The following is a 22,073-nucleotide window of genomic DNA, read 5'->3' on the forward strand; positions in this document are numbered from 1 at the left end:
AATGAATTAATGAATGAATGAATGAAGCTGGTAATGAATGAATGAATGCTGAAGCTGGTAATGAATGAATGAATGAATGAATGATGAAGCTGGTAATGAATGAATGAATGCTGAAGCTGGTAATGAATGGATGGATGAATGAATGAATGAATGAATGAATGCTGAAGCTGGTAATGAATGAAGGAATGAATGCTGAAGTTGGTAATGAATGAAGGAATGAATGAATGAATGAATGAATGAAGCTGGTAATGAATGAACGAATGAATGATTGAAGCTGGTAATGAATGAATGAATGAATGAATGCTGAAGCTGGTAATGAATGAATGAATGCTGAAGCTGGTAATGAATGAATGAATGCTGAAGCTGGTAATGAGTGAATGAATGGATGAATGAATGAATGAATGCTGAAGCTGGTAATGAATGAATGAATGCTGAAGCTGGTAATGAATGAATGAATGGATGAATGAATGAATGCTGAAGCTGGTAATGAATGAATGAATGAATGCTGAAGCTGGAAATGAATGAATGAATGCTGACACTGGTAATGAATGAATGAATGAATGAATGATTTCCAGTCCTTGCTTGAGCGCTCATATCTTGAAAAGTGTACATTTTAGGAAAAAACAATTCCAGGTTTGGAGAGAGAAGAGAAGTTTTCCTCCGTTTTGAAGTTTGAATGACATTTCTACGTGCAAGTATGAGCAAGTTAGATGACTAGCGGTTCCGTTAGCGGTCCCATTAGCGGTCCCATTAGTGGTTCTGTTAGCGGTCCCGTTAGCGGTTATGTTAGCGGTCCCGTTAGCTGTTCTGTTAGTGGTTCTATTAGCGGTCCCGTTAGCTGTTCTGTTAGTGGTTCTATTAGCAGTCCCGTTAGCAGTCCCGTAAGCAGTCCCGTTAGCGGTCCCATTAGCGGTTCTGTTAGCGGTTCTATTAGCGGTCCCGTTAGCTGTTCTGTTAGTGGTTCTATTAGCGGTCCCGTTAGCTGTTCTGTTAGTGGTTCTATTAGCAGTCCCGTTAGCAGTCCCGTAAGCAGTCCCGTTAGCGGTCCCATTAGCGGTTCTGTTAGCGGTTCTATTAGCGGTCCCGTTAGCTGTTCTGTTAGTGGCTCTATTAGCAGTCCCGTTAGCAGTCCCGTAAGCAGTCCCGTAAGCAGTCCCGTAAGCAGTCCCGTAAGCAGTCCCATTAGCGGTTCTGTTAGCGGTTCTATTAGCGGTCCCGTTAGCTGTTCTGTTAGCCTATTACCTATTTTCTGTAATAACTTTTGAATGGTTTGACATAGAGAGTCATGGGTGGTGTCATTGGACTCTGTATTGAGTCCTTCACCTTTATTGCTTGTAAAATGTACACAAATGTGCAGCAGCCCACCGTGGCCCTCTCGAAATTTCTGCGAGGAAATTGTCTAGTTATTATTATTATTCTTCCCCTAAATAAATTGCCTTTTTGGAGGCCTTAAAATGCTCGAAAACTCACCAAATTTTGCACATGCTTCCAGAGTCGCGAAAAATTACGTATTTTATGGGCGACAGGCATGGGTCCACAAGAATGGGCTCTATAGCGCCACCTATTTTATGTTTTTCGACGAGCCCCACAATATGGTTTGACTTACAGCAATGTCCTTTATGTGTCTATTATATCAGACAAAGAGCTACAAAAAAGTCTCTTGGACCCATGCTCTAAGTTACACAGGAGGTCCGGCATTTTGAACAGAAAATGTCATTTTTCATGAATTCTGCTCATTTCCAGGCCTCGTACTTTAACAAACTCCTTCTAGAGATTTTATCAGATTGGCTCACATTTTAGTTTGTACAATCTAGACACATGGCCGACGCTAAATTGCGAAGTTTTTAGGTTTTTACCAGAGGGCGTGACCGTAGTGATCCGGCGAAGTTTGAGGTCATTTTTAAGGCTCGCCATGAAACATCAATTGGCTGTAACTCAGCAATACATTATTTAATGTGGTCGAAAACATATTTGCATGATTGTAGACTGAGCTTGAAGACATCTATGGTGGAATATTCTGGATCGGTTGTAGCGCCACCTGTTGGCACCAGGAATTGTCATGTCTTCTATTATACATCTGTGCTCCAAGCAAGATGAGTGTATGGATCTCAAAGCTGGTCACATAATAGGTAACAAATTGACGATGACTGACAGTGAAAATTGTAACTTTTTACCAAAGGGCGTCGGCGTTAGAGGTAGTCAAATTTCGGTGTCTCGCCATGAACATAAAAGTTGTTTTAACTTTCACATACTTTGTTCAATTTGACCCAAAATCAATACATTTAATCAGGCTTCCATTCTGAACAAGTGGATATGACAATCTTGGATGAACTCCATAGCGCCACCTTTTGGTCAGGTATACATTTTTCATCAAATTATGTGCTGTAATTGCTGTTTCGTTCATCCAATCACAATGAAATCGAATCAAATATTATTGTCATAAGGGTCCTTATTGACTGCGTCGCGTATGGTGATCATAACTTGAACGAAATTACCATTTTACATCAGTCTGAATTTCTGGTAAAATAATCATTAAAAATCACTGGTTTTGTCTTAGGACAATTAAATGTCAGATTCAGATACCTTTCGACAGGACTCAAAAATCATATGCTGGTACATATTGGTTTTGGAGAAGTTTGTCACTCACTTTTTTCAAAATATGGAGGGGGGGCATAGACATATATGTAGACGCCTCACAGACTGGCGCTGCCAATTGGAGCTGACGTTCAGCGCGGCTGCCATCTTGGATGGGTCTCCGATGCGTCCGCCATCTTGGATGGGTCACCATTGCGCCCTCAGTGCATTTATTTCTACTGAGGAAGGTTTTGTCCCCAACTACAATCATCCATAACTCCCCGAATTTTTTATGCGCTCCCTGCCCCCACAGGATTTATTTAGACTCAATTTATTTTCCATTTAATATTCATTTTTGTGAATAATTTACCCATCCAAATGATGTCAAATGAGTGAGAGTGAACTTTGAATATTATAAGCCCTTTTGGCTTCCTATTGTTCATTTTTCATTGACTGTTTTTTGTTTTTTTATAGCAAAAGGTGCAAATAAAAATATACACCGCCGGAATTCGGAAATTGATGATTATTTCTTCATCCACTGCATCTTTCATCCACTGGTGCGTTCAGGGACAATTGGAATTTACTGTATTTGGCGAGAATTGACCATTGTGGTTTCTCCTGTTTACTGGTGTGATGAGTGATATGTAAATATTGTAATCGTTAATTACCAACTTCATATAATTAATGTTTTTCATCTAACCTGAGTAGTGTGAGATATTATTTCAATGTGAAACTGCACACAAACCAGACTCGGTTTTGAGTCATTGAACATAATTGGTGCAAATAAGCCCCGCCTCTTTTTCTGATTGGTCAATATTTGATAGTACCTATTCTCTGCCGTAACTATTGAACAGGTTGTGATAAAGACATGTGGGTGGTGTCATCGGATTCGGTACTGAGTACTTGACCTTCATTGGACTGAAATAGCCCCGCCCCTTCTTCTGATTGGTCAATATTTGATAGTCCCTATTCTCTGCCGTAACTATTGAACAGGTTGTGATAAAGACATGTGGGTGGTGTCATCGGACTCGGTTTTGACTCCTTCACCTTCATTGGCCTGAATTAGCCCCGCCCCTTCTTCTGATTGGTCGATATGTGATAGATCCTATTTTATGCCATAATTTGAATGGTTTGATATAGAGTCGTGGGTGGTTTCATCCGCTAAATGTCCAGGCCTGAAGAATCTACATGCAAGTCATACAAGCTTCCACTGCAGCCTGAACGTGCACAAGGGTGGAGGACCGTTCATCGCTGCTTGCAGCTTTAATTTTACTTTATATTCGATCAAATTTGTCACAATAGCATAAACACACAGAGGACCCAGAGTGGTGGACGGCGTCTCACCTGTGAAATGTTCTGTGAACTCCTGCTCCAGCTTGGCGGCTCTGTCAAAGGTTTTCCTGCCCTGATCGTCCGTCAGGCGCTTGTTCATCTCTCTGCAGGCGCAAATGCAGCTCAAGGTTTAGCAACGGCTGAGCTTCAGGTTTCAAGTTTCAAAGTAGGGAAGGTCCTTCCCCCGACTCACATGATGTTCTCCACAGATTTGGGTTTGATGAAGATGGCGATTGGGTGAAGCTGCGCCAGCTGGAGTCTCTTGATGGCGTTTCCCGACACGTCCAGGATACAGTGTTTACCCTGAAAACGGTGCAGAAACAAAGATCAACCCCTCTGAAGGCTGGCAGCTCCAAAGCTACACCAAAGCTGCACCAAAGCATAGACATATATATGTAGACGCCCCATGGAGCTGCTGCGATACGTCAACGTCGCCGCCATATTGGATGTGGCAAGACTGCGCTGTAAACTAATACAAGTATATGGACTTATTTTCATAAAGCGCCTTTCTACAAAGAAATTTACGTTTTACGTCTCATTTATTCATTCACACACGCACTAATATACTTGGGAAACAGTTAGGCACCAAATATAATATATTTAATTTTCTCAGATGGCAAAAATAAGAACTTTATTGATCCCACATAGGAGTAATTCATGTTGTATCAGCTATAGAGAACAAGGTAGTGCCGAAAAAACAATATATATCCCCCCTCACAAAAATAAGAAAAATAGAGAAACATATTTTCTCATCAACAAATCATGTTATTTTATTGTCTGAAAAATAGTTCAAATGTTATTTTATTGTCTGAAATATTGTTAAAATATGTTATTTTGTTACTTGAAAAATTTTAAATATGCTAAGTCCATATACTTGTATTAGTTTACAGCGCTGGCTTTCCACATCCAATATGGCGGCGTTGTTGACGTATCGCAGCAGCTCCATGGGGCGTCTATGTTTATATGTCTATGGCACCAATGTGATGCAATTTTGCTGCAGTTTTTAGGGGAGACTAAAAAAGATTAATTAGATTAATTAATTACAGATCTTAATTAATTAATCGTTCCATTGTTTTAATGGCTTGACAGCACGAGTTAATATTTTCCTCTACGTTCACTTGGATCACCAGAAACCAAGGCCTTCTGCAGGTTCCGCTCCGCCTCCCTCCGTTAGCCGCCAGCTGTTACCGTGGAAACGGGCGGTCCTACCTTCTCGGCCACCTGGCGCACCGACTGGACGCTGGTCCCGTAGAGGTGGTTGTTGTACTGCCCCGCCTCGATGAACCGGTGGTCCTGGATGTCCTTCTCCATCTGCTCCCTGGAAACCACGAAGTGGTAGTCTCTGCCGTCCACCTCGTAGTCGCGCTTGGGCCGGGTCGTGTCTGCGGGACGAGAGCGAGGACGGCGTTCAGATACGGCACAGGACCACGTTCACGGGGACACGGCCGGCGGCACCTACGGGGGACACACGATCCAAACTTGTCGGGGAACTCGGAGATCAGGTCGTCGTTGATCCGGTCCTTCATGGGGCCCAGGATGATGACGGGTCGGGTGTAGCCAACTGTCGACGGGGGGAACAAAGCAAAAGGCTCAGGGTGGCAGTTAGAACATGAGTAAGGGATAATGCCCGACGAGGTGTACATTAACATAAATATATGGATGTGAACCAGTTTGCTTCTGCGAATTCCATATATTTCTGATAATGTAAACCTCGAAGGGCGTTATCCCACTTATACCACGGTCACTTACCAAAAAACATAAATATTAAATCATTTATTCATGCTTTAATGTGTTTTCAGTTGAAATCATTAGTTTTATAACAAGCCAGAGCTGAGCGGACTATTTAATCTCTTGTCTGCAGCCGTTGGAACCTGGTAAGTTAAAGTTTTTTAACAAGCCATAACTCAGTTTCCTTGGTAACACCTGAGGGTTTGACTAATACCTGGAACAATCACTACCGTCCCATAAGGTCCTTAATGGACACAGTGTTGATTCTCCAGTAACTAGGACGGACCTGAGATACGATTTAGCAACGGGAGATATTCTAGTCCGCTTGGCTATTTTCTTTCCTCTCCTCTTCTGCATCCCAGTCATCAAAATTGTTAAATTTACCAGATAAATTAAGAGAAATTACAAAATCACTCATGTTGCCGTTCTTGCGCAATACCTGGCAGGGGTACACTGCTTCCCCAATCTCTCTCTCCAACTTTCTTCAACGCAGGGGAAACGTCTACTGTCCTCATGTTAGAACTAAACTTCATCTCAGATCAGCGTGACTAGCATCAGCCGAGGAGCTTCCTGCCAGCTGCTTGTGAAACTGGTCACCAAGAACCAGTGAACGTTCGTCCCCCCGGGATACAATGGAGACCCGCAAACGGGGACCAAGGAGACGACGTAACCAGGCTACAACTACCAGGAAAAGGGGGACGGGTGGTGCCCCGTTTTCATTGATTCATTATTACTATCGTAACACAATTTTTAATAATTCTAATAACTGAACTAGCACTCCGTTTGTGGCACAACATAAATGGTGCCCCGTGTGAGGCTTTAATACATCAGCTTTGTGTCAAATAATCCAATATGAAGTCATCTTTAGTAATTATTAATAATTGTCGAAAGACAATTATTAATAACTCTCTAATAACTGAACCAGCACCCCGTTTGTGGCACAACAGCAGCTTCCCGACTCACCTTCCTGCTGGACGACGGGCTCGTAGGAGAGGACGAACTCCTCCTGGCCACCTGAAATACAAAGACGAGCAGCTTAGTGATGGGAGAGGAGCGATGGATGAAGTGGAGGACGGATGAGAGCTGAGATCAATCTCGTGAAGTCGGTTTGAGGTTGGGCTGCGAGTGGCGGCGGCGGGAGGCCGCAGGAACGCGGCCCAGCCGGACTCCAGTCGGCCGACCCGTTTACGTCGTCTCCGAACAGATTTCTCACCGACTGGACAAATGTTTCCGAGTCTGGTGCTGATGCACGTTGATTTGGGGTCAGAACCTGGGGCCTCATTTATAAAGCTAATGTGCGCACAAAACAAGGCTTGAAAGATGCGCACGCCACCTTCCACGCAAAGGTTGGAATTTAAAAAAAAAAAACGAACGGGAAAATGTGCGTATCTTTACGCAAACTTTGATCCTAGCACACGAACATTTTGAAGATATGGGGAACTGGCGACACAGGCGGTGAGGTGGTGAAATGATTCATGTCATACTTTTAATGTCATCACATATCAGACTTATAGATCCATGTACACCCAAGCCGGCAGTGTTATAGATCTATGTGTTCCGTAAGTGAGCCATTACGCCTGTATTTGCAGTAGGTACTACGTTCATATACCATACTTCCATCTTCAATTGGTATGGAGTGGTGAATAGCACCAGGTTGATTATTTATCATGACAAGGTGTGTAACAACCAGTCTAATTGTTGAGTAAGAATATAAATGGCGTGGTGACAGCTGTGCGTAATGCTGCACAATGGATGCGCTGGCACTGCTTGAGGATCACGTAAATGGATCAGGATGGAGAGAGTATTTAGGGACCATGAATATTTCCCGGCCCATGCCGATTCGGATTCCCTTGAGCAGAGCTCTTGGATCTCTGTGCTGAACTGGGTCCAGTGTTAAACAGACCCCGCCAGAATCGCGCCATCCCGGTGCACATGCAGGTGCTGCCACTCACTTGCTTTCTTTTTGTTAGTGATAACACTACTGTGACCACTAAATAATGTGGTTTTCCTGCCTCCACCTCATCCACAACATCTCCATCTCAGTCTCCGTGAAATTTAGTGGCACGGTTGCTCGACACGTCTCATTCATCCTGATGCGCAGCAGAAACAGACTGCAGGCGCTGCACATGCTCAGCAGGCTCATTTATATGCAAATACAGTCATGAAGTATTTTGCATTGACCATTTATGGTATAAAGTGGGCGTGTAGAGGGCGGGATATGAGGCAAATTCACGTGCGCAACCTTCCAGTTGGACTGTGATTTATAAAGAGAACATTGTGTGCAGGTGTGAGTGCACGCGGTTTTATAAATCAGGATTTTTTTGAGCGGACGTACACTTTTAATATGAATCCTATGCATATCTTTTAAAAAGGATGTCCCGGGTCAGGATGAACCACAACCAGCCTACAGGGACTAGAGGTCCAGCAGCGGCGAGGGCGGCGGTTAAGGATTAGGGATTGTTAGTTATCGGGCAAAGCGGGCAGAGCGTCACACTTACGGTAGCTACTCTCGCTATCGCTGGCGTTGGACGTCACGTGTTCTGGAATCACAACAACACAGGAAACAAGCAGGTCAGCATTCCAACAATGCTTTGCATGATCAATCAAATGATTCACATTTCTGAACTTCCTGTTGCAGGAAGTGTTCAAGCTCGTCATCACATTTACATCTGAAATCCTATCTGAGGTTTCCGTCCGGAATCGGTCAACCCAGAACCGCAGCGCCAGCCAGGTGAAACCAGCGCTGCAGGATCCAGCTGTTCACCTGCCCCAGCACACCCAGGTCTGGGGTGAGGAAGACCTCCAGTCTGGGGATCCCTGCAGGTCTGGGGTGAGGAAGACCTCCAGTCTGGGGATCCCTGCAGGTCTGGGGTGAGGAAGATCTCCTGTCTGGGGATCCCTGCAGGTCTGAGGTGAGGAAGACCTCCACCAGGAACCAGCTTCAGCTTCTAAACACTTTTATTTCTTGAACTGATGGAGAGCCAGAGGAGTCCAGTTCTGGTCCTGAGAGGTGTCACCGTCCATGGGGCCCACATTGAGGTTCCTGGAGACCACGTAGCCGTGTAGATCCACATCCCTGGATGGTTAGCGCCCCTGTGCGGAGTGGCCGCGGAGCCGGACGAGGACGTAGCTCAGGAAGGATGCTGGACTCTTCACAGCCGACATCCACGTCACCTCAGATGACCTCCAGTCAGGAAACCGGAACATGTATCTCCAAATGCACTTTTCCACTGGCACCTACTAGCACCTACTCGGGTCTACTCATCTCAACTCAGCCTGGTTTCTTTTCCATAACAATTCAGCACCTGGAGCAGAAGTAGGAGGTTGGAGCGAAGCTGCTGTGTCATATTTGATGTATCTAAACGAAGAAGAAAATGTAGAACCTGGAGGAGATGATAAATGTGCTGCTGCGTCTGTGGCTTGTGTTCAATATAAAAGTTAAAACATGAAATAATAATAATAATAATAATAACCTTTATTTAACCAGGTAAGACTCATTGAGATTAAAAATCTCTTTTCCAAGAGGGACCTGGCCAAGAGGGCAGCATAAGTTACAACAGAAAACACAACAACAAAAAACAACAAACAGCAATCACACACTGTAGTCAGGAACACAAATTACATACAACATAAACGGGTCCATATCATTTGAAAACTTTTTGGCACCATTTGAATTAAAAACAAGCACATTGCCCGAGAGAACTAGTTTCTCGATCCTTTAAAATTGATCGAAATTCCCCCAGAGTGATCAGTTGAGGTAATCTCAGATCGTTCTGTATGTCATTCCATGACCGGGGAGCAGGGTAACTGAAGGCTTTTTTCCCAAGTTCAGTGTTGGCTCTAGGAACCAACATGCGCAGAACGTCCTGTGAGCGTAAACTGTAAGGATTAGAGACTCTACACATGTAAGAACATAAATAAGAGGGAACCAGCCCAAGAAGAGATTTATAAATGAACGCTAACCATCGAGAAAGTCTGCGGGCAGATAGAGACGGACAATTTGCAGTTGCATACAAAGTGCAGTGGTGAACAAGATTTCCACATCCTGTAATAAAACGTAGGGCACAGTGATATAGAGTGTCCAGCTTTCTCAAATAAGAAAGAGAGAGAGAAGCTTCAAGCGGCTTTTTAATGTTTTTAGTTTGTCTCGGTGCTGCTGAAAAGTCCGTTGTCAGCAGAGCAGCTATGAAGTGACAGAGCTCCTGGTGGATCTGGTCGTTCCTTATCGCCCGTGAATGAACAATGAATGAACAAGAATCTCCGTCAGTATCTCTTTCTCTGATGTCTCATCCTGACTCAGACGTCTGACTCCAACCCCCCGACCAATCGGTGGCCTGGAGTGTGATGACATCACAGCCCGACTCAGCCGCATAGAACCTCGGCAGAGTAGTTACAGAAAAGTATCTACTCGGCACGTTAGACCCCTGGTGGAAAAGAACCAAACTGGGCCGAGTAGGTACTAGTGGAAAAGCACCATAAGTCCCGGTTTCTACTGGATCTGGACTGAAGTCTGGCCTCGGCGGCCCGGTTCCGGTCCCTTCACCAGCTGACGCAGCTGCTGGATGCAATGGACTTCAGAGGACGGCCCCCTGCGCCGGGGCTGCTGGGTAATTGTCCTGATCTATAGTCCCGAGCATAGACATATATACGTAGACGCCCCATCGAGTGTTCTTGCCCGCTGCTGCGATACGTCAACATCGCCGCCATATTGGATGTTCAAGACTGCGCTGTAAACTAATACAAGTAAATGGATTTATTTTCATAAAGCGCCTTTCTACAAAGAAATTAACATTTTACGTCTCATTTATTCATTCAAACACGCACTAATATACTTGGGAAAGGTAGTGCCGAAAAACAATATATATCCCCCCTCACAAAAATAAGAAAGTTATTTTGTTGTCTGAAAAATGGTTAATGTTATTTTATTGTCTGAAAAATTGTTAAAATATGTTTTGTTGATGAGAAAATATGCTTGTCTATTTTTCTTATTTTTGTGAGGGGTTTGTGAGGGGTTGTGTTTTTCGGCACTACCTTGTTCTCTATAGCTGATATAACATGAATTACTCCTATGTGGGATCAATAAAGTTCTTATTTTTGCCATCTGAGAAAATTAAATATATTATATTTGGTGCCTAACTGTTTCCCAAGTATATTAGTGCGTGTGTGAATGAATAAATGAGACGTAAAACATACATTTCTTTGTAGAATGGCGCTTTATGAAAATAAGTCCATTAACTTGTATTAGTTTACAGCGCCGTCTTGAACATCCAATATGGCGGCGGCGTTGACGTATCGCAGCAGCTCCATGGGGCGGATACGTTTATACGTCTACAGTCCCGAGCGTCCTGGTGGAGACAGAGAGGCTGATGGGGTTTTTTACGGGGGAGGAACTTACTGTGGATTCTGGACAGCAGGTCGTCGCTGTTGTCCTGCGGTCAGCAGAGGCGAGAGGACGACCAGGAGAGAGAACAACCACAGACAGAGTTACGGCGCTGCAGCGACAGACAGAGAGAGCAGACGGAGCGCCGGCCGCCGGGGGGGCGGGGCTCCCAACGGGGGCGGGGCTACAGGTCAGCTGACCCGGGCCTCCGTTGGCCGGGCCCCGGCGCCACCGACCGCTGAGCTCACGCTGCTGCCGCCACCAGCTGATCTCTCTTCCTGCCGCCGTCCCTAGGACACGCCTGGCTACCCCCACACCCCCCCCCCCCCCCCCGCCGCGGAGGTACTTACGGTCCACGTCGCTGGTCTCCTGCTCGCTCGCCTCTTTGCTCTTGTAGAACGGAAACTTTCGCGTAAAGAGGTTCTTTTTACGCTTGTCATTGAGGGACTGCTGAGGAGGAAGAGGAGGAGGGGTGATGGAGAGGAACAACAAAAAGAGGAGGAAGGGGAGATGAGGGGGGGGGGTCTGAGTCTGTGGCTCGCTGACCGCTCCGTTCACGTGTCTCAGTTAGGATGAAAGTAGTAAAGTCCCGATCGAACGACATTTTCAAAAGATCGGTATCGGCCAAAAAAGTAGCGGGATATACCTAGTTATTCATGTTTTTTATTAATTATTAAATCGTTTTAGAATTGTATTTAACAATACAGACAGTTGATGTGTGTTTATTATAAGATATTGCTTTTGGCCGGCGCCGGCGGCTGAAGTGACGTTTGTGCTGGAGGGGAAAGAAGCGCGGCTAACAGAAAGCTAACAACAGCTAGACTACGCTCAGATTAGGGTCGCCACCCGTCCCTTGAAATACGGAATTGTTCCGTAATTGGGAATTAAAAGTTCCGTATTGAACCAATACAGACATATATTATACTCTTATTTATTGATGTCATAATATACAGGTGAAGGTCGGAAAATTTGAATATATTGCAAAAAACTTCATTCGTAGTAAATTCAACTTAAGATGAGATATTTCAAGCCTTTATTTGTTATAATTTTGATGATTATGGCTCACAGTTTATGAAACCCCCAAATGAAAAATCTCAAAAAATTTGAATATATTATGAAATCAAACAATTCAATCATCAAAATTATAACAAATGAAGGCTTAAAATATCTTGCTTTGCCTGTAATGAGACTATATAATATACATGTATTAGTTTCACCTTTTAAGTGGAATTATTGAAATAAATTAACTTTTACACCATATTCTTCACCTGTATGTATATTCTACATCTGGGCTGATGTGGACGTACATAGAATAGGAGGTTATTTCAGTTGCTAGTATGGTTGTCTGTCTGTACAGTCATGAAAGTTCAACGCTATTAAAGCACTTTAAACTTTAAATAAAAGCGTTTTGTTTTTTTCATATAAAATAAATACATTTCCAAGCAGTTTAGAAGTTTTGGGGATGTCCCTTTTTTTTGGCGCATGCGCTGCTGAAATCGGGGCGTTCCTTATTTCTAGTTCTGAAAGGTGGCAACCCTAGCTCAGATAAATGGAGACAATGTCTCAAAGTTTTAAAAACAAAGAAAGGCTGGGAGAGAAAAGTGACAGTAGTGTTGTGTAAATGATTATCCATCACTCGTTAATCATCTTTTGGTCACTTTACAACACAGGGATGACGGACTGCTATTTTGCGGGATGGTGTTACGGTCTAAAGGGTCCCTCTCTGAACAACCACACTTGGTTCCTACGCTCTGCGTAACATCATTACAACACAGTGACAGAAAGGGCCAAAACTATAATATATTCTATATATATTCTGCAAAATGTATTTTAATTTTCTTATTGATTGTGAGTTTGACTGGATGTCATTCAACTTTTGAACCTAGAAGGTAAATTACCTTAGAAGTGAAATCTATTTATTTTTATTATTGCACTATTCTGCACTTTTTGTTTTAGTTACAATTTCATGTTTCTACATTTTGTGGCACCAGTGCTGATGAGCTTTGTTTTGATGCAATGATGCAGTCAGTGAAAAGAAATACATGTCCATGTTGGAGAGAATGGACAATAAAAGAAACTTGGGACAATTTGAGTTTTAGTCCTCTTTTTTTCTTTTTTTTTTTTTACTTAATTCATTGCCAAAATGTATCTGATCGGGAAAAAGTATCGGAATTGTATCGGGAGCCAAAAAAAAGTGATCGGATCGGGAGTTAAAAAATCCTGATCGGAGTAACCCGAGATTAAACCGTGAAACCAGAAAACCAGCCGAGTCCCGGTCCAGTCTGAGCCACAGAACCAGGCCGGCGCCGGCGGAGCGAGGATGAGGAGGATGAGGAGGATGAGGAGGAGGAGGAGGGTGGAACAGACATGCAGGCGGCTACGAGCAGGACGACGCCGCTCCTCCACGGATCAGCTCCCTCCAGACGGGGATCAACTCTACTGAAACTGATCTTCATGTGACGACCAATGAAGGCGCTGCTTAAGGGCATCAAACAATCTAACATTTATATGGAGATTGTTTTGGGACTTACACTTATTACTAATACAGATGTGCTTCATTTTTTGGAGTCAAATTATAGAATGGACTTTGTGATGAACTGAAATTATGTAGATCTCTGTTGAGGTTTAGAAAAATATTGAAAGACAAAATAATTAAGGATTACAATGCAAAATGATTTGAATAGAATTTAATTATGCAGAGCAATTTGGAGTAAATTTTCTTTTCTTTTGTATTCCTGATAAACTGGGTTATCTTTCAGAAAAGGTACAGAATAAGCTTCGGCTTCAGCCGATTCCTTTTTCTGTTACACAGAGTTTGTTTGTTATTGTTTATTGTGTGAAACTGATTAGTGTTCTGAATAGAATAAACTAATTATTCATTCATTCAAATTATGTCCTCCCTGTTACTCATTTGTTTCGCTATTTTCAAATTGGTCATTTTGCTTCTAAGTCTTTCCCTGATTTTCCCTCTGTGCCTCCAGAGCTCCTTGGGAAAGCTGCTTTCACGTAACCACATTTCAAACATACAGTTGTGTGAAAAAGCGTTTCTTCCTTCCTGACTTCTTATTTTTTTGCATGTTTGTCGCACATAAATGTTTCAGATCATCAAACAAATTTAAATATTAGACCAAGATAACACAAGTATTAATGCAGAAAGCATTAATGCAGAGAAGTAAACGTCTGTTCCAGAAGTGTCTGAACAAGGTTGAGGAAGAAGAGGTTACTGGACCGGTCCGTCCCCGGTCCCGACCCGTCCAATCAGAGAATCTGGCAGAATCTGGGAACCTTAATCCGGGTTTTGGCGGAGAATGAGACACAAGAACACCTGAAACTCTTCATCTCTTTGTATCGTTGATGCCGCAACGCGTTTTAAGTGTCGACCGAAGGAGCGACAACAAAAGAGAAGACAAAGACGATGTTTGCTGGGACATGCTGGACATGACAGCAAGGATGTGTCTATATTATATACATAAATAAATAAATAAATATATAAATAAATACATCCAGAGAGCTGCTTGAAGGTCTCATCATTTAAAGCTGTGTAGGCTGATGTTTTAACCACCAGGGGCAGCAAAACGGAACTGATCATTACTCTGTGAAGTTAAAAGTACTGATATAAACTTTACACCAGGGGTTCTTAACCTTTCTGACCTTGGGGCCCAATTTTTTCAGTACAGAGTGGCCCGGGGCCCATTAAATATTAACACTGTATAGCAGGGGTATTCAACTAAAACATTGAGAGGTCCATTTAGAGAAAATTTACTCAAGCGAAGGTCCAGAACATCATAATATGTATGTATGTATGTATGTATATATATATATATATATATATATATATATATATATATATATATATATATATATATATATATATATATATATATATATATATTCAAGTAGCCTCATAGTTGTATCAACATCTGCATCTGACTGTTATATTAAAAAAGTACATATTTGCCCATTAACATGTGTAACTTCAATTAAACATATTTTTTTTTCTTAAAAATAAAATAGATTTTATTTTATTTTTCAAATGCTATCTTATTTTATTTATCTACCAGCAGTTTGAATTTCCCCTTTTCTTTGTTAATTGTCTCAACACATTTTTATAATAAATGAATATAAACACATCTTAACAATTGAACAGTTTTGCAGTTTTTCTTTCTTCCCCTCTTATAATCTTATGCCCTCACTTTCTGTCGTTCAGTGAGAGAACTGAGCTCTAACTTCTCCTGCCAGGACTTTAAATCTGGGCTGGATGGTGTCAGGTTCTCATATGCATGTGGAGGTGCTCATTGATGAGCCTGGAACGATATTTAGTTTTAATTATGTTCATTGTGGAGAAAGCTGCTTCACAGCTGTATCTGGACTCAAACATGGATGTTTTAAGATGCTCAGCTTATTTTTCTGTGACTTCAGTTCAGACTTGAGTGGATATGTTTGATGATAAACTTTGTGTTTTGTTTCAGTGGCGTTTCACTTTCACACTTTGAACGCCACGGTCTCTGAACGTATGAGACACTGGTTTTGTCCCAGTGGGAAGACTGAACAGGATGAATCTGTCCATTCCGGGTTGCATATTTAAAAATAGAGCGAGGACAAAACTTAGTTTGATTTTACTTTAAGTTATTTACATTAATAAGTTGTCAGGACTCAGTGTGTCGGGTTCATCCGAGCCTGATCAGCTGCGACGGGCACAGCCCGCACCGCAGCTCTCTGGCTGCGGACCAGCCGAGTCTTTCTGATGCTTTTTCGAAAGCCCGACCAACAGTCCATTCCAGCAGACACGTCAGCCCACGCATCTACATCTACCATCTTTCACCAGTAACGACGGAGCCACCGCCCGAGCGGCAGCCTCAGCCGACCTCCCCGGCCGCGGGGACGCGCCGGGATAAATGATCACGCCGCGCTCGCTCGCTCTGGGCGCAGACCCAAGTAATCGATCCCCGATCCTGGCGGATCTAAACCTACTCTGTGCAAAATGAAGGATTTACTCTGTAACTACACACCATTTCTCTTACTATTACACGTACAGCTAGCTGAGTGTCTTCTTCTCCTCATTTGGTCGGGAGTTGCTATGCAGTCCCGCGGCCCTCGCGGCCCACACGTACAAAACTGATTTCTTTTTGCGGCCCACTAGATGGCGCTCGCGGCCCAAGTGTGGGCCGCGGCCCTATGGTTAAGAATCACTGCTTTATACTCAGCTGGTAAATCGACAGGTTATTGTGACGTTATGACACTGATGAGCTGATCATTATTGATGAACTGATCATCGATGAACTGATCATTGATGAGCTGATTATTGATGAACTGATCATCATAATTGTGAGAAAGTTTGTAGTTTTGGTTTTTCTAAAGATGTATTTTCCAGGTTAAACCCACTAAAATCACATTTGTATTAGTTTTGAGACTAAAGCATATTTTTAGAGGGGGTACTAACTTTAGCACACACTCAGTTTTATTAAAACTGTTGTAAATAAAGTCTGATTTTCTGGTCTTCTCTGTCTCTGTAATGAGAATTAGTCTCTCTGATGGTCCCTGACCTCCAACTAACCTCCGAATAACCTCTATCTGACCTCTGACCTCCATGGAACAGCGGGCTGCTGAAACCCGTCTGCGGCTGGAAGGAGCTGAAGCTGGAGTCGGTTCTGCTCAGATCTGAGCGGCAGGACGACGGAGACATGCTGGGATCCAGCAGGAGACAGAACAGGAGGAAGAGGAGGAGGAGGAAGCAGACGTCAATGTCAAGCGTTTCACTCTGCGCTGGGGGGGTCTGGGGTCATGCATGTCGGGGACTGTGGACGACCTTTCTCACGGCGACGCGTGTTAAAGCAGCTCACGGTTGTGGAGGCGCCACCGCGCCGCTACGGCGCCGCCGCGGCTCCGCCGACAGCATGCTGTTAACGGCCAGCGGCTGTAAACGTTAGTCGTTAGTGGAGATCAGCTGGCAGCGGCTCAGACACGTCTGGACCAGAGAGGAGTCATCGCCATGCAGTTAAACACACGCTGGAAACGTCCTGGAAACGCTCAGCCCTCTGGAGGCGCCGCCTGGTGCTCTGCAGCTCCAACGCTCCGCCCTTGCCGTGTCGCCCTCGCTGCGTTTCGTCGCCCTCGTCGCGCCATCCTAGTCGCGTCTCGTCACGTCCTCCTCGCCGCGTCACCCTCGTCACGTCACGTCGCCCTCATCGCGTCTTCCTCGTCGCGTCACGTCGTCCTCGCCAGTTCTCGTCGCCCTCGCCGCGTCGCCCTCGTCGCATCTTGTCGCCCTCGCCGCGTCGTCCTGGCCGCGTCGCCCTCGATGCTCCGCCCTCGCCGCGTCTCGTTGCCCTCGCTGTGTCTCATCACCCTCGCCGCGTTGCCCTCGATGCTCCGCCCTCGCCGCGTCTCGTTGCCCTCGCTGCCCTTCATCGCCCTCGGCGCGTTGCCCTCGTCGCGTTGCCCTCATTGCCCTCGCCGCGTCTCGTCGCCCTCGCCGCGTCTCGTCGCCCTCGCCGCGTCTCGTCGCCCTCGCCGCGTCTCGTCGCCCTCGCCGCGTCTCGTCGCCCTCGCCGCGTCTCGTCGCCCTCGCCGCGTCTCGTCGCCCTCTCCGCGTCTCGTCGCCCTCGCCGCGTCTCGTCGCCCTCGCCGCGTCTCGTCGCCCTCGCCGCGTCTCGTCGCCCTCGCCGCGTCTCGTCGCCCTCGCCGCGTCTCGTCGCCCTCGCCGCGTCTCGTCGCCCTCGCCGCGTTGCCCTCATTGCCCTCGCCGCGTCTCGTCGCCCTCGCCGCGTCTCGTCGCCCTCGCCGCGTCTCGTCGCCCTCGCCGCGTCTCGTCGCCCTCGCCGCGTCTCGTCGCCCTCGCCGCGTCTCGTCGCCCTCGCCGCGTCTCGTCGCCCTCGCCGCGTCTCGTCGCCCTCGCCGCGTCTCGTCGCCCTCGCCGCGTCTCGTCGCCCTCGCCGCGTCTCGTCGCCCTCGCCGCGTCTCGTCGCCCTCGCCGCGTCTCGTCGCCCTCGCCGCGTCTCGTCGCCCTCGCCGCGTCTCATCGCCCTCGCCGCGTTGCCCTCATTGCCCTCGCTGCGTCTCATCGCCCTCGCCGCGTTGCCCTCGCCGCGTTGCCCTCATTGCCCTCGCCGCGTCTCATCGCCCTCGCCGCGTTGCCCTCGCCGCGTTGCCCTCATTGCCCTCGCCGCGTCTCGTCGCCCTCGCCGCGTCTCGTCGCCCTCGCCGCGTCTCGTCGCCCTCGCCGCGTCTCGTCGCCCTCGCCGCGTCTCGTCGCCCTCGCCGCGTCTCGTCGCCCTCGCCGCGTCTCGTCGCCCTCGCCGCGTCTCGTCGCCCTCGCCGCGTCTCGTTGCCCTCGCCGCGTCTCATTGCCCTCGCCGCGTTGCCCTCGCCGCGTTGCCCTCATTGCCCTCGCTGCGTCTCATCGCCCTCGCCGCGTTGCCCTCAGGCCAGACCACGGTACCATATCTGTTTATAAAGTTTATGTAAAGAAAACTAACCGACGCGTCTGGAGCACTTTTATCAGTGAGGACGGATGACTGAGTTTATTTCCTAAATCCGCGTTAAATTTCTTCGGAATAAACGAAAATGATGATTTAACTTAAAATCATGTTTTATTTTAAGTGAATGCCACTAGCGTCGCGAGTTAACCTCAGAGGACGACGCAAATACAAGAAACTGTAGACTTTCACAATAAACATTCCAGTGTACTGGTACTACCGCTAGGTATCTAGCTGAGGCTAGCCGAGGCTAAAGCTGAGGCCAAAGCTTAGGCTAGTCGCCTGCTGCTTCACCCAGTGACTCAACACACGAAGTAACGAGACTGACTGACGAGTCGGGATTGTTTATTGAAATCCGGCGGTATCGGGACGTAAATATGCTGACGGGTTTTACCGTGGACGTGCTAACGCCCACCGATGCCGGCACCAGAACCAGAACCAGAGCAACTCTAGCAAAGTAACTAGCTGGTGAAAAGTCTCCAGAGAAAACTTCACAGTGGGTTCAAAACACGCAGCGGAGAAATTCCTGGAAATAAACTACCATTAATACGCTAGCGAGCTAACTGGGAACTGCAATATCATAAATGTGGGATGCCCAACACCATGTCACGGTTACCATGGTGATAGCTACTTAATGTGATGCTGGTTCTCACGGTAAACTTGAGCTAGCTCGTCTCATTTCAACAGGCCAACTACCGGGGTCACGCAAACGATCGCCCGGGTGACGCAAACAGTTGCCGGGGTGACGCAAACGGTTGCCGGGGTCACGCAAACGGTTGCCGGGGTGACGCAAACGGTTGCCGGGGTCACGCAAACGGTTGCCGGGGTGACGCAAACGGTTGCCGGGGTCAAGGAAACGGTTGCCGAGGTGACGCAAACGGTTGCCAGGATGACGCAAACGGTTGCCGGGTGACGCAAGGTGACGCAAACGGTTGCCGAGGTGACGGACACAGGGAGCGCTGTGCTCCCTGGTCAAACGGGGCGGCGGTCTTCCCTCCGCCTGACCGCGGGTCTGAACGGCGGCGTGAGCGGCGACTCCAGAGGGTTCAGCTTCTGCTGCGATGCGGCAGCAGAGCTCCAGCACTCACCCCTCGGTCCCGGGACTTGGCGTTGAACTTTACCGTCTTTAGCCGCGCCCGCTCCTTCTTCTCCACCCTGCAGGGCGACAGGACAGGGGTCAGCGGAGGGCGGGGGGGGTGGGGGCGACCCGGGGACCGACCCAGGACTCACCGTCTCTTGCTGGGGATCACGCCCACCTCCTCCAGCTCGCCCTGCGCCGTCAGCTGCCGCGCCTGCCACCACTCGTCGTCGGAGGCGTTGACCACGTGCAGGATGTCCCCGAACTTGAAGTTGAGGCCCTGGCTGGGGAGCCCCGAGTCCCGGGTCTTATCGTAGTCGAACAGAGCTCTGCAGCAGAGAGATTACTGCTGTCATCACTCTTATTATATTATTATTATTAATCAAACATATCATTATCATAATTAGTTGCTTGTTAACCTTTTCTTTTCTGAATGAATACGTGTATTTTTTAAAGATAGCCATTATTACTGCTTTGTATGTTCAAAGAAGATTGTGATGTTTATTATTATACTTTCCATTATTTATTTAATTGATTGATTGCCCACTTCTTTTACTTTATTAGTTATTAATTAATTAACTTTTTTTTGGGCTGCTGTCTCTTTCCTAAAATAACCATAATTCTAGTAAACCTTCATACTCACACACCACACACGCATACATGGTCATAAACATTGATTTTGTTGTTTTGTACAGTTTTGTTTGTCTTTTTTTGTGATCATTTTTTTATTAAGAATCTCACGGTAACAAGATGATCATAAATGGCATAGAGAAGGGAAGCAGTACGGTCAGAGATTCTCTCCTCTTCCTATGCTAAAAAGTAAAAAATAAAATCTACAGCAACAATAATTAAAACAGACAGAAAAACTAAAATAGCCAAAACAAAACAGAAGATAAACAAATCACGACTACCCCAACCCTTCCCCCTATTACCCAGGAATCCCAGCATCTCTGCAAACCATCAACATCCAGATCCAATGACACACAACATGCCAGTTTCCTCCACCATTCACCATGATATCCACAGAAAGTCTATGTATCCACTAGAGGATGAACAAAGAGTGCACATAATGTATATATAACGTATATACGAAGTTAAATATAACAAAACACCTAGAGCCATAGGTGAAAGACTACGGAAGATTATTAGGGCCATGCAGGAGGAAAAATATTTGAGAGGGGAAGATTTTTAAATAAATCATCTCTTGACCAGCGTTTACTGCGTGCTGCCATCTTGAAACTTTGTTTGGAAAACAAGCCCAGCGTGGAATATACCGGTAAGCATCATGGAGACAGACGGGCGAGGGAACGAGCAGAAAGAAAGACCAGAATTAATTTAAAGCAGAATGAGTGTAAACATGATCACGGAATTATTCTATTCGGATTTAAAATCAGAATAAACCAACCACTTACTTCGGAATTAAGTTTAATTCGGAATGGCCATTTTCATTTGGAATTAGGTGTTTACATGGTAATTTTTACTCATTTTAAATCAGATTTAATCTAATTCGGAATTAAACTTCCCATGTAAACGCACTGAATGATAAAATAAGATAATCTTATCAAGAAAGGTGCCAGTGGTATTGTCTGAACAGAAGTCATTTTGTCTGTCTGTCTGTCTGTTTTGTTTGTATTCTAGCGCCCCCTCTTGTCCTGAACCTGTATGTGTTTCTGTTTTGCGCACCTGTATTGTTACCTGTTTTAAGAAATAAAAAAAAAAAGAATCCCCCAGAAAAAACGCCAGCTCATCTTAAAGATGACTGACACTTCTTCTGAATCCCGTTTATCCCGGTCAGAGGTGTCAAAGGTATTCACATTCATTACTCAGGTAGAAGTATAGATACTAGAGTTTAAAAATACTCCTGTAGAAGTTGAAGTATCAACTCAAGTTTTTTACTCAAGTAAAAGTATAAAAGTACTGGTTTCAAAACTACTTAAAGTATAAAAGTAAAAGTAATGTAAGGGGGAAAAAGCCATTAAAGGGAAAGTTCGGTTTTTTACAACCTGGACCTTATTTCTGGCATTTATTTATGGTTGTATACTCACCCAGAGGTGTTTGGTGTCATTTGGAGTCCTTCTGAAGATATTAGGAGTTTTTTGCGAGCCTCTTCTCCATATAACGGTAGTGAACGGGGCACCGTGGGACACAGACGATGCAGCATCTAAATAACACATGATTGCCGCAAAACTCTTCATTTCTTTTATGAATCACTAGATCTGCTTCCAGCACCTGTTGTAACATTGTGGCGCTGTCTGTGTAATAAATAAAATAAATAAAACCGTTTGTAAACAAGACCTCTGAACTCATGACGTCATCTCTGTGCGCGCACTCTGTCCTCCGTTCAGTGAGCTCTTCAGCCGTATACTCTGGCTCAAAACGGTAAGGACGTCCATCATATTCAAAGTCGTCGTCCACAACCTCAGAATTTGACAAATATTCAGACGTTTCAAATAACTAACAGTAAACTAACAGTAGTGAACTCCAGCTGTACACGGAGCTGTGTCTG

At 45.5% G+C, this 22,073-nt stretch overlaps 1 protein-coding gene across 15 annotated transcripts in view; it reads right to left on the reverse strand.

The window, feature by feature from the left end:
• The window catches only part of LOC133452365 (discs large homolog 1-like protein), a 93,183-nt gene that overhangs the window by 3,711 nt on the left and 67,399 nt on the right, over positions 1-22,073 (reverse strand). For 9 of the 15 annotated variants that reach the window (XM_061731633.1, XM_061731627.1, XM_061731620.1 and 6 more), the window contains 9 exons: positions 19,720-19,896; positions 19,578-19,644; positions 11,365-11,464; positions 8,133-8,174; positions 6,598-6,648; positions 5,366-5,467; positions 5,116-5,288; positions 4,100-4,209; positions 3,919-4,010 (listed from right to left, as the gene is read on the reverse strand). In XM_061731633.1, the coding sequence (XP_061587617.1) occupies positions 3,919-4,010; positions 4,100-4,209; positions 5,116-5,288; positions 5,366-5,467; positions 6,598-6,648; positions 8,133-8,174; positions 11,365-11,464; positions 19,578-19,644; positions 19,720-19,896 (914 nt within the window). Of the gene's footprint in view, positions 1-3,918; positions 4,011-4,099; positions 4,210-5,115; positions 5,289-5,365; positions 5,468-6,597; positions 6,649-8,132; positions 8,175-11,029; positions 11,064-11,364; positions 11,465-19,577; positions 19,645-19,719; positions 19,897-22,073 lie in introns of all 15 variants that reach the window. The other 6 variants (XM_061731619.1, XM_061731630.1, XM_061731626.1 and 3 more) reach the window with 4 other exon arrangements.

The sequence above is a fragment of the Cololabis saira genome, chromosome 10, assembly GCF_033807715.1.
Source record: "Cololabis saira isolate AMF1-May2022 chromosome 10, fColSai1.1, whole genome shotgun sequence".
NCBI lineage: Eukaryota > Metazoa > Chordata > Actinopteri > Beloniformes > Belonidae > Cololabis > Cololabis saira.